This window comes from Aspergillus lentulus (assembly GCF_001445615.1).
Source record: "Aspergillus lentulus DNA, contig: Alt08, strain: IFM 54703, whole genome shotgun sequence".
NCBI lineage: Eukaryota > Fungi > Ascomycota > Eurotiomycetes > Eurotiales > Aspergillaceae > Aspergillus > Aspergillus lentulus.
Genome location: NW_028322118.1, coordinates 3,322,459 through 3,334,624, shown reverse-complemented (window position 1 = coordinate 3,334,624; position 12,166 = coordinate 3,322,459). Strand labels below are relative to the sequence as shown.

Genomic DNA, 12,166 nt, shown 5'->3' with positions numbered 1-12,166 from the left:
AACCGATCAGTAGCCGCCTTTTCAGCTCCCAAAATCAAATCCCCGAAACACCATTAACTCACTTGGAGCAATACACAGAAGCAATCCTGCTGAAAAGGCAAACCAGCCTCAATTCGAACAGCCAGAAAGGAGAATGAAGAACAAACGAGTCAACTGTACATGAAACAATGGACATTGCAGAAAACGAAAAGGGTATGTAAGACGTGCTTAGGCCGCGACCTCAGTGGGCTGGCTAGCAGCCTCCCCGCTCGTGTTCTCTTCCGCCCACGAGCCCCAGAGCGCACGCTTCCCGCGGATCCTGATAGGACCGCCAACGGAGTCAGTACCCTGCTCAACTTTGACTGCGTCCTTGGTGGCCAGGACCAAAACTTCGAAGAACATCTTGGTGGCATCAGCCTTGCTCGTCCTCTTCTCGGGTAACAGATCCTGGAATCTGACGCTCTTCTTTTGGTCGGCAGCGGACTCGCCCAACGCGTCGCGGATGATGTGGACGGCGTGTTTAGTACCAACGGAGACCGGGCCGCTATCCACGGGGTGCACAGTCGTATCATCCATCTCTTCCATGGGGTGATGCATGCCCTCATCGTCGCTCATATGCAGTCCCTGTTCCTCTTCGTCTCCGGGAAACTCAATCTCCGACCGCTGGTGAAGGGTCGAGTCGAGACCAACTCCTTCGTCCACCGGCACGATGGCTTCCTCGTCGCCAAATTCCAGAGCAGGAGCAGTGGCAGCGGCTACATCCATATCGGCGATGCCGCTGTCGCGCTTTCTCTTCAATTCACCTGCCTTCTTGATGGCATCGAATGAAAGTAGATCACGAAGCTCGGGGGCCCAACCACGTCCGCGGCCCGCGCCAAGGACGTTTGACACAAAGTCGCCATTCTTCTGCATGTTCATCAAGGTAAGAAGAACAGGATCCCGAGGCAAGAACGCTGCCGGTTTCAAGATTCCAGATCGATCTGCCTGCTGTTCTTTAATATGACTGGGCTTAAAGTCGATGGCCTCATCCAGATCCATGACGGGCATCACCTTTCGTCGCTTGGCACGCTGTGCTTGTTGAACGGTAACGTCATCACCCTGTTCGCCATCTTCGTGTTCGCCATCGGCGTACTCCTCGTCTAGAATTCCTCGTCCTCCCTTCGACAGTTTTGATTCTTCCGCCTCGAGTCTGTTGAGTTCTTCCTCGGAAAGTTCCGTCATTGCGGATTCAGAGTCGCGTTGCTGTCGGCGTTCTTCGGCTTCACGCGTGAGCTCCTCGTCGCCACCGATATCTAAAGTCTCATCGAAATTGAAGTGGTCCTGGGGGCCATCTTCGCCAAGATCCATCTTATCCAGAGGAGCGTCATCCTCACCGAGGTCCAACTGCAAGTCAACGTCGTTGAACTTGCCGGCGTCACTGAGGAGGTCATCTTCGAAGGGGCGGGGAGCGGGGGCATCTCGGCCAACTTCCATGCTGAAGTCACGGCCGATATGGGTATCATCATCATCGCCAAAGTTTAAATCAACCAATGTGTGGTCCTCCAAGCGTGGAGGTTCTTGAGAAACAGATCGTCGGAAGCTACTATCAGGTAGCAGTTGACTTCCAAAATCCATCGAGCGTCCCTGCCGTTTGCCTTCTGGCTCCAAATTAAGAGTCTGAGAAAGAAGCAAAGAGGAGTCCAAGTTCATAAACAAATCGGATTCGGTAAGCACATCAGGTAAAGTAATGCCGCCAGGAGCGACAACGGTAGACGTCAAATCATTGTTGTTGGTCAAACGGAACGCCTACAACCACACAAGTCAGTAAAACTTGACAAGCATTGAGTGCAAAGAGCAATCAAGCTTACCATCTTAATTTTCATCAAAGCCTCGTTGCAGTCGTCCAAAAGATACCGGGCCTTTCTGCTGTAGATCCGAACCACACCCAACAACAACTGACCGCTAAGTCGCAGAGCCATCGGAGCCTGCCCTTGATCAACAATGGCATTGACACTGCTCTCAATATCCGATTGCAAGATATGAGATTTCGAAAGCTTGCGCTCAAGGTTGGCCGACAACCAGACGCGGGCCAGCGGCCCGGTCTTGGACAGCAGAGTCTCGGAGTAGAACATTGTCGAACGAGGTATGGATCAAAGACCAAATGGGAAATTCAATCAAATATCCAAAAAGATGCCCGCCTAGTGCGGGGTGATTTGTTTGGGAGGTCCCTGGCAACGAGGTTGGTGACGCGCGGTATCCGAATAACACGGTCAACACCAAGGATCGGCGATTGATTTCCTGCCCCTAAGGCGTCCGAAGAGACAAGGAAAAGAGCTGAACACAGAACAGCAACAGATCCAGTCGATAGTAAATCAATAATCGCATGTACTGCGATACAAAATCAATCCCAACAAGGTGGGTACAGAAGAGGGGGGGAGAATACAATGAAAACGACGGAGGAAGGGTGGTTGGTGTGGTGCGATGGAAACAAGAGAGAAAGAGTTGCGAAAGGCGCGTCTGGCGGGCGGCGGGTGGAAGGCAGGTACCTTAATGGAGAGCCTGAGGTTTGCCCAGCCTCCTCCCTCCCACAAGTTCTCGTCCCAGCAACGGGAGCACGGGACTATGACAGCACAACGAAGAAAGCACAGACGTTGATTGGCTTAACGGGGAGAGAATCGAGTCACGTGTATATTATGCCTTACGTAATAGGATGAAGATCAATGTGCACAATTCTAAGCTATTCCGGATGCGGCTTATTCGGAATAATACCTGATCCGTCGGACCTAGAGAAAGATTGAATCTCGTCACGTGATTGTTGACATGACCCAGCAAGGACGCATAGGGTATGGGGAGGCATTCTACAAGACATAAGCAGTTCTGCATTAGTTACGCATCAAGCATTCCTGGATAATCCGGGGCTATCAATCTGTTTCAGTTGTTTTCACCTTGATATACTTAATAATGTACGCCCATGATTAACTACGCCATGAGCTATCTAAATCCTCAGCTACGTACTAACCAATGACTCGGTGTCCAGACCTTCTGCACGGCCCGTCTTGTTTCAACTTAGTTTCCCTCCATCTTGATACCGCACTCCGCCGCGCGTCTGAGAACGTGGCTTTTTGCATACTCTCCAGCCCTATCAGAGCATCAGAAGAACTTTGACAAATTCCAGACTGCGCTTCTTTCTCCCAATTTTGTCTTTTGATAACGGGATGATAAGGATCGCGAACCCAGTTTGAATGTTGCCTCGTTCTGACAGAGCATGAGAAATGTCAAGGTCCGCAACGCCTGCGCTACCTTTGCATAATGCCCAGGCTTCGAGACCGTCATCGACAGCCCTTGTAACAGGCGTGCGGTCACCATCAGTAAGTGTCACTGCGTTTGAAAGGCTTCTGATAATCCATTCACAAATGAATTGGCTTCGTACAATGGATTGAATTCTGACTTGAGTTGTCCTACAGACGTCCACATCAACGTACTCCTTATTAGGTCCTGAAGAAACCGCGGAGCGCCTACAGACGTCTCTCCTTCACGGACTTAAACCGGCAGAGGCAGAGATACGATTATTGCGAGATGGACCAAATGAACTGCCCCATGAAGAACCCGAGCCCTTGTGGCTACGGTTTCTCAAGCAGTTCAAGGAGACACTAATACTTCTCCTGTTGGCGTCCGCGGCCATTTCATTCTTCATGGGCAATTACGATGACGCCGTCAGCATTACCCTCGCTGTGGCTATTGTGGTGACCGTCGGATTCGTTCAGGAGTACAGGTCTGAAAAGTCCTTGGAGGCATTGAACCGTCTCGTGCCCCATCATGCACACCTCATCCGCGACGTCCCCCCGTCGAGCGCTCCTCTTATGAATAACTCTACGACGGCGACTTTAGGGCCGGATATCGAATTGGAGGACCTTGCGAGCAAAAGCCCCAGCTCGGCATCGGCGGCTATCAAAGCTTCGAGTACTGTTCTGGCCTCCGAACTTGTCGCCGGGGATTTGGTTCTATTTACCACGGGCGACCGCATTCCGGCGGACATACGGATTACTGCAGCTACTGACTTGACCATTGACGAGTCGAACTTGACTGGCGAGAACGAGCCTGTGGCCAAATACCCCGAGGCACTTCGCAGCACCAAGGCCGCAGTCTCCCGCTCTCCCAAAATCGTTAGCCCGCCTCGGTCACCGTTCTATGACGCTCCTGCCAGCGGCGCCGTTGGCGCGGATATACGGTTGAATGAACAACATAATATTGCATTCATGGGAACCCTCGTGCGGTCTGGGTACGGCCAGGGAATTGTCATTGGCACTGGTGCCAAGACAGAGTTTGGCAGCATTTCGGTGTCGCTCCAGGAGATCGAGAGCCCGCGCACGCCACTCCAGCTTTCAATGGATCGTCTGGGCCAGGAATTGAGCTATATCTCCTTCGGTGTGATTGCGTTGATTGTTGTAATCGGGTTAGTGCAGGGTCGAAAGCTCCTCGAGATGTTCACCATCGGTGTTTCTCTCGCGGTCGCTGCCATTCCGGAAGGACTTCCGATCATTGTGACCGTCACTCTGGCTCTGGGTGTGCTGCGGATGGCCAAGCGAGGGGCGATCATGCGAAGGCTACCGAGCGTCGAGACCCTGGGATCAGTGAACGTGGTGTGCAGTGACAAAACAGGCACTCTTACGCTCAACCACATGGCGGTTACCAAGATGTGGCATTTCGACTGCCCGGAACCATTTGAGGTCCACAATGATATCTCCTCTTTGACTCCGGGCCCCGCGGCCCGAACCGTTCTCCGAATCGGTAATATTGCCAATAATGCCAGACTCTGGCGGGTCAGTGCAAATTCTCCGGCCAGCGCATCTTCGGCAGCAGTCCTCAGTTCTACCGTGGACCGCGCGTCTGGGGCTGTGAAGAGCCGATGGGTTGGTCAACCGACCGATGTCGCCATCTTGGACTTGCTAGACACTTTTGGTGAAGATGACCTTCGTGACCGCATCAGCAGGCGCGTTGCTGAAACACCTTTCAGTTCCGAGCGTAAATGGATGGGTGTCATCATTGGCAGTGGGCAGAACGACGCACCTTCCTTTGCCGGCGCCAATAACGTTGCCTATATCAAGGGTGCTCTGGAACAAGTCCTGACACGGTGTGATACTTACCTGACCAAGGATGGTCGCGAGGTCATCTTGGATGAGCCGCGACGCCATACCGTGAGGCAGGCAGCAGAACATATGGCATCTGAGGGGCTTAGAGTGCTGGCGTTCGCTAGCGGACCAGTCAGAGACACTCCCAGAGGAGGGAGGGTATTTGGTAGCAGATCTGGTACTCCCCTTTCGAGCACAAGTCAGGGTGATGAGGACGACCGATACACTGGACTGGTTTTTGCTGGGCTCGTTGGGATGAACGACCCTCCCCGGAAGGATGTCCACAAGTCCATCAGGCGTCTCATGGCGGGAGGTGTACGAGTTATCATGATCACCGGAGATGCAGAGACGACAGCGGTGGCGATTGCCAAGAAACTTGGAATGCCAGTAAGAGATTCTCCGGGGTCGAGGCCTGTTCTCAGCGGTCAAGACCTGGACCGTATGAGTGCTGCGGACCTTGCACAGGCTATCTCGACCACCTCAATTTTCGCCCGCACAAGCCCAGAACATAAAATGAAAATTGTGCGCGCTCTGCAGTCTCGGGGAGACGTCGTGGCCATGACTGGCGATGGGGTGAACGATGCGCCAGCTTTGAAGAAGGCGGATATCGGCATTGCGATGGGCAAGTTGGGTACCGACGTTGCCAAGGAGGCTGCGGATATGATCCTGACAGACGATGACTTCTCCACCATCTTGCGTGCGATCGAGCAAGGCAAGGGTATATTCTACAACATCCAGAATTTTATTACTTTCCAGCTCAGCACCAGTGTGGCTGCTCTCAGTCTTGTCTTGTTGAGTACTCTGTTAGGTTTCAAAAACCCGCTGAACGCCATGCAAATCCTGTGGATCAGTGAGTTGCCCATTCTTGTATGGGTTTGGATTGTGTTTTTTACTGACTTTGTTCTTAGATATCCTCATGGATGGCCCACCAGCACAGTCACTGGGTGTTGAGCCTGTCGACCCGTCCATCATGAATCGCCCACCGCGATCGAGGACGGCGCGGGTCCTGACGAGACCGCTGATTCAACGAGTACTTACGTCGGCCTTTATGATCATGCTTGGTACATTGGCGATCTATGTCTACGAGATGGGCGACGCCGATGATGTCTCCAACCCTGGGAAGCGCTCCCGCGTGGTGACTGCCCACGACACGACCATGACGTTCACCTGCTTTGTTCTTTTCGATATGTTCAACGCTTTGACTTGCCGCAGCGAGAGCAAATCCGTGCTTCGCGGCGAACTCTCACTCTTTGGGAACAAGATGTTCAACTATGCGGTTCTGGGCTCCTTGTTCGGACAGGCTTGCGTAATCTATGTTCCGTTCTTCCAGCGCATTTTTCAAACTGAACCCCTCAACGCCGCCCATCTGTTCAGGCTTCTATGCATTTCAAGCACTGTCTTCTGGGTGGACGAGGGTCGGAAATACCTAAACGCCGTCAAGCGGCGAAGAGCTGTCGGGGTGGGGTACAGCGTGAATGTTTGATGGGAATGACTGATGGACTGTGCATTCGATAGAAAGGAGGCTGCAGGGGCGGCGTTGTCTTGCCTTTTTTGCTGTGTAATGTGAAAAGAGGCACTTAGCCATTGGACATGCATAACTATACATAATCTGATACATTTATGATATCGCTCCTCTAACTGCGTAGAATGTAGGTGAGTCAATAAGTACATGGCCCTCTTTCTCTTTATCCGTCTAGAAAAGAAAAGCGGTTGGCGGAGATGCAAAAAAAATGACCTACGCAGGATTCGAACCTGCAATCTCTTGATCCGTAGTCAAGCGCCTTACCATTGGGCCAGCAGGCCAGGTTGTTGAAGATAACCGCCTTTTTTTGCTACATAACACAAAAGTCACCGTCTGTCATTATTGACTGCTGACTGCCTCCCTGCTCTGTTGAGCTGGGATAGTCTACCGGCCATCTCAAAGTCCATGCATTATCCACAAAAGCCATTTAACTCGGATTGAGCTATACCCAAATGGACTACTTGTATGTGTAGTTGTAAGATTACTGAGTCTGATCGCATCAGACGACCGAATCTTGAAGGTTCATGTATATAAAATGTGCCGAGCTTCTGGCTATATATATATTTGCCGATGCACCACGTGCCCACCCCCAGATATCCCCACGCGATCACAGGCGCCTCTAGATTCCTGAGTACCGAGTCAATCTGCTCGTTGATGTCAAAATGGACCTGGACACCTGTCAAATGCCAATAGAATCATAGAAATTGCCGGCAGAGGCTGGTGATTTCGTAACAGATACTGCGGGTTACTCAATCAGAGGCCATGCGACCAGCGACCCAGGGCTAGCCTAGTACGGAGCACCGCATATAGTTGACTAACTACTCCGTAGCTAAGTGGCTAGTGACCCCACTGGACGTATGCAGAAATCTTTATTTCGAGGTCATAGATCATATTCATGATCGAATTGGATGAATCTACAGAGCTGGTTTCCGTTGTTCCTGGGTGATGGTTACGGTCCGTACTCCAGGTACGAACCACCTGAGGGCCGGCCCAATATCCTAGAGCGGACTACAGTATGAATGAACTGGAGTGATATAACCGGAGCTTCAGGCATCAATCCCGAAATGAGCAACTAGCAAATATATATCGGGCTCGTGTTCCTGACAAGCCATGTTTCAAGTTGGAAGCTATGGCGCAGAGAGCATCCAAGTCGCTGCCCAAGCTAACCAGATAAGAAACCCAAGGCACGAGAGTCGAGCATTGACTGCTGGCAAAAAGTGCTTCCGGCTGGTCAGGCTGACATATGAATGTGAGCGATGATCCCGAACCGAACGGCGCCCAGCCGGAGGAACTCCAGAACTCCAGAACTCCAGATAAGGGCATCCTGGGCACGAAGCTTGGGTTCCTGAAATGCCCGAGCGAGCCTTCGGGAAAATGAGGGAAATCCAGCAGGAACCAGCCAGGGCTGGATTGGGCCGAGATGTTATTGGCCAAGCTTCTCGTTATCAGTGCTATGGGGCTCCTTCAGCTGCAGCCATACCACATCCGGAGCTAACGGGCCCCACACACTCGGCAGGTGGCGTTGAGGATCTTATCGGGGCCTCACAGCCAATCGATTTGCTTATCAGGGTGAGCGAAAGATGACTTGAGAGAAACAGCAATTGATAAGGAATCCGCATTCGCGTTCCGGATCAACTCGAGACTCAAGCTTGAAACTCTGTCGATAGTGGTATCTGTGCCGTGGGATCGAGCCAGTCTGGATGGAGATGTATGGGGGCTGTACCGCGGAGTTGACAGGGGTGGACGTATCTCTTCATATCATCAACACTTGCTGGAGTACGACTATCACTGTACGGAGTATCTATCTATCTATCTATCGCGGCATGCATCGGCCGGATATGTTATCATCTCAAGATAGCAGGTAGTACTCATTCTACCTGCCTGGAGAAGTATGTAGCGTTGATTAACCAAGAGCATAAATAAGCGTAAGAACCCGGCAGTCAAAGTGCCTTGAGGTTGTACAACAACCTACCTACACAGTCAGCCTGAATATGAGCCACAGACCGCATGTCAGTGCTCGGAGCCAAGAGAAATATTTAACCACCTGGCATGGAAAAAGCAACGAACCGATGTTTGGGGGTGGAAGCGTGCTTCCTATCTACCTCTCTATCATCCCTACCCACCAGGCCATGACGATGACTACTGTCCATGGAGTGCAATGATAATATGATTATGTATTCGCCACAGTCAGTCAGTATCCCACACCATCTCGACGGTGGTCTTGGCTGGCCGGGATAAGAGAGCGGATTAAAGTTGGGTCTTGGGTCCTGTCGGGTAAAACCATTAATGGATATGCACTACTCCATACTGAGGCGCATTCGCCACGAGGCACTTCGAGGATGCAAAGAAGCTATGATGCGAGCAACAACTGTCTCGAAGTTGTCCTATACCGTCATTGGAATGCGGATAGTAGGTAGGTCGAGTCTTCTTCAGTGTGTCCTAGATCATAATGTTGGTCGTCGAGCACTGGAGGATGAGGTCTATTTCATACGGGATCGCCATTGATTGGTGAGTTTCTTTTCGCCTGTGGCTTATTGGCCCAGAGCCGTTAGGCTCGAACACGTTATTGGCTGTTTTCTTATCTTACTTTAATGGATCGATTATTCCATTGGGCGTCTTCTGCATGTTATCTCCAGGTACTTTTTTCATTTTTCTGGTTTTACCGCGTCTCCCTCCAAAGCTGCAAGGAGGTTTCTTTCGAGATCTTTTTCGTTGCTTTATTTTGTCTTATGCAGTTTCTTATTATTATTAATTTAATTTATTCTTGTTTACAGGGAAAATTGCATCTGACTGTCTCCGGCCCAGTATCTATCAATCAAGCTGGAAGACTAATACGAACACTAATATCATCCGATATCATCACCAAAGGGCTGATAAAAAAAGAGACCAAGAAAAGGGAAAGGCATTTTAAAAATATCGATAATTACCGCCCCACAGCTCTCACTGTCTTGTCTGCCCATGGAAGTCTGTCGATCTATCGCTATCATCGCTTGACTCCTTCAGATTTGCAAACGCAAATTCGTGTGTCCCGTCCAATTCCAGGCCCACCGGGATGCCTTTCCAGAGCGCTTGATTTGAATTCCTATGACCCTATCTATCTTTTCTCGCCATCTTCTTATATACTACGCCCTCCGCCCCCGTGGCAATTGTCCTTCTCCACAGAGCGGAGTCTAACACTTCTTCACTTGCTCACTCACTCACTCTCTCGCTCGATCGATCCTTCTTTTCAACTACAGTTCTCGTTCTTGAGTGAGCGAAGTAGGAGGTTAGATCTAGCCAACAATATACCCATTTCGAACCCATCTATACAATTCCTCTTCAACCGAAACTTCCCGCCCTCCGATCGTGTCACTGTCCTCGCTAGCCTTTTCCGCTCTCTGCCTCTTCCTCCGGCATCGGAAACCATAACTATATCCCTCTCTCCGCCCACCCTACAACTCAACGGTCACACATCCCGGGAGAGAGTGTCTGGTGGTTTTCGCATGCATTGAGATTCTCTGCATTCTTCACCAACTCAGCATACACGTAGAATCATAATTTCAGCATTTCACCATGTCGTCTCAACCAGGCGCCGCTCCATATATCCCGGACTATGCGTCATACAACTGGACTGGTGCTCCCGCAAACTATGCGCAGCTCGCCACAAATGATATTGGCGGTGATTCCAGTATGTTTTCTAGTGTCTGCTCGCTTTGTATGGGGCCATGATTCTAACGGCATCATTTTCAGGAACGGAGAATCTGAACAAATGGTTTCAATCGGGTGACCAGGCGTACATCATCGTGGCCTCCGCCATGGTCATGGTCATGATTCCTGGTCTTGGATTCCTGTACTCTGGTCTCGCTCGTCGTAAGTCGGCTCTGAGTATGATCTGGGCCTGTATGGCATCATTCTCGGTCGTCACATTCCAGTGGTACTTTTGGGGTTATTCCCTCGCCTTCTCTCCTACTGCCACCAATGGCTACATTGGCAACCTTCGCAACTTTGGTCTCATGAAAACTCTGGCCGACCCGAGTCCTGGATCACCTCTCATTCCTAATATCCTTTATGCTTTCTACCAGGTATGATACTACTCTTCACGATTTGCTAGGCTTTAGCGGACTTTGCAGGCTGACCAAGCCTATCTGGCATAGATGCAATTCTGTGGTGTCACTGCGGCTATTATTATGGGCGCTGTTGCAGAACGTGGACGTCTGCTTCCGGCCATGGTTTTCACCTTCATCTGGGCTACTATCGTCTATTGTCCTATGGCTTGCTGGGTATGGAATGTGAACGGTTGGGCATTCAAATACGGTGTTTTGGACTATGCCGGGGGTGGTCCTGTCGAAATCGGATCCGGTATGGCAGCTCTCGCCTATTCGATGGTCCTCGGTCGTCGTCAGGAACGCATGATGTTGAACTTCCGCCCTCACAACGTCTCGCTCATTCTCCTCGGAACCGTCTTTCTCTGGTTCGGTTGGCTTGGATTCAACGGGGGTTCTTCCTTCGGTGCCAACATTCGAGCCACCATGGCTTGCTGGAACACAAACCTGACTGCTGCCTTTGGAGCCATTACCTGGGTTCTTCTCGATTGGCGTCTGGCTAGAAAGTGGTCGATGGTCGGCTGGTGTTCCGGTACTATTTCCGGTCTGGTCGCTGCGACTCCCGCCTCTGGGTTTTTGACCCCCTGGGCCAGTGTTATTCTTGGTATTGTGACTGGTGTTGTTTGTAACTATGCCACCAAGGGTAAGTTTGACAAAATTATCATACCTAATTCGCTTTGCTAACCGCTACTCTTGTATAGTTAAATACTGGATCCGTATCGATGACTCTATGGATGTGTTCGCCGAACACGGTGTCGCGGGAATTGTTGGCCTGATCTTCAACGCCCTTTTCGCAGATGATGCAATCGTCGGTCTGGACGGTGTGAATACTGGAACCGGAGTTGGTGGATGGGTCATCCACAACTACAAGCAGCTCTACATCCAAATTGCTTTCATCGTGGCTTCCTGCGCTTATTCCTTCGTCGTCTCCGCCATCATTGCCTACGCCATCAACGCTATTCCTGGCCTGAAACTGCGTGCCTCCGAAGAGGCCGAGTTGCTCGGTATGGACGACGACCAGCTAGGCGAGTTCGCATACGACTATGTCGAAGTTCGCCGTGATTACCTGGCCTGGACGCCGCAGAAGCACGACCAGCTCGAAGACGGCCATGAGATCCCCCATGCTGCCCGCTATGGCATCGGAGAGCACAGCGAGATGCTCGAAGGCCAGACACCCGTGGGAATCGACAGCCGAGGATGCAGTGAAGGCGACTCTGGCATTCAGGAGATTAAGATTGCACCGGCTTCACGGCAGGTCGCCGAGCACAATCCTCCTGCGCAAGCCCAAGAGACGCACGAAACACGTGCCGCTCCTCAAATCGACGAGAAGCAAGACGGCTCATCATAATAACCTCATCATCTCCTGCCTCATTGCCTCATTTTCTTCCGCCCTCAGTTAACCCCGTCCTTCAGCCCCGAACCCCTATTTGTTCATGTTTCTTTTTCAAGCGACTATTCGAGATATCCAGCATCGT

General features: G+C 51.2%; 3 protein-coding genes and 1 non-coding gene across 4 annotated transcripts; 2 read left to right on the top strand and 2 right to left on the bottom strand.

Annotated features, from left to right (window-relative positions):
* Positions 1-207: 207 nt before the first annotated feature.
* On the bottom strand, positions 208-2,090 carry ALT_4308 (kleisin alpha; the record flags this gene model as incomplete). Its single annotated transcript, XM_033561126.2, has 2 exons — positions 208-1,764; positions 1,827-2,090. The coding sequence occupies 2 exons, from the start codon at positions 2,088-2,090 to the stop codon at positions 208-210; spliced, it is 1,821 nt and encodes a 606-aa protein (XP_033417017.1).
* Positions 2,091-3,230: 1,140 nt separating this feature from the next.
* pmr1 (Ca(2+)/Mn(2+)-transporting P-type ATPase PMR1) lies at positions 3,231-6,570 on the top strand (the record flags this gene model as incomplete). The annotated part of the gene is made up of 3 exons (XM_033561125.2): positions 3,231-3,326; positions 3,423-5,937; positions 5,996-6,570. 3 exons carry the CDS (start codon positions 3,231-3,233, stop codon positions 6,568-6,570), a joined length of 3,186 nt encoding a protein of 1,061 aa, XP_033417016.2.
* A 248-nt stretch (positions 6,571-6,818) lies between these two features.
* On the bottom strand, positions 6,819-6,890 carry ALT_t089. The gene has a single exon. It is a non-coding gene; the product is annotated as a tRNA-Arg (tRNA).
* Positions 6,891-10,161: 3,271 nt separating this feature from the next.
* Positions 10,162-12,039, top strand: ALT_4306 (ammonium transporter; the record flags this gene model as incomplete). Its single annotated transcript, XM_033561124.2, has 4 exons — positions 10,162-10,276; positions 10,339-10,670; positions 10,743-11,334; positions 11,393-12,039. 4 exons carry the CDS (start codon positions 10,162-10,164, stop codon positions 12,037-12,039), a joined length of 1,686 nt encoding a protein of 561 aa, XP_033417015.2.
* Positions 12,040-12,166: the final 127 nt, after the last annotated feature.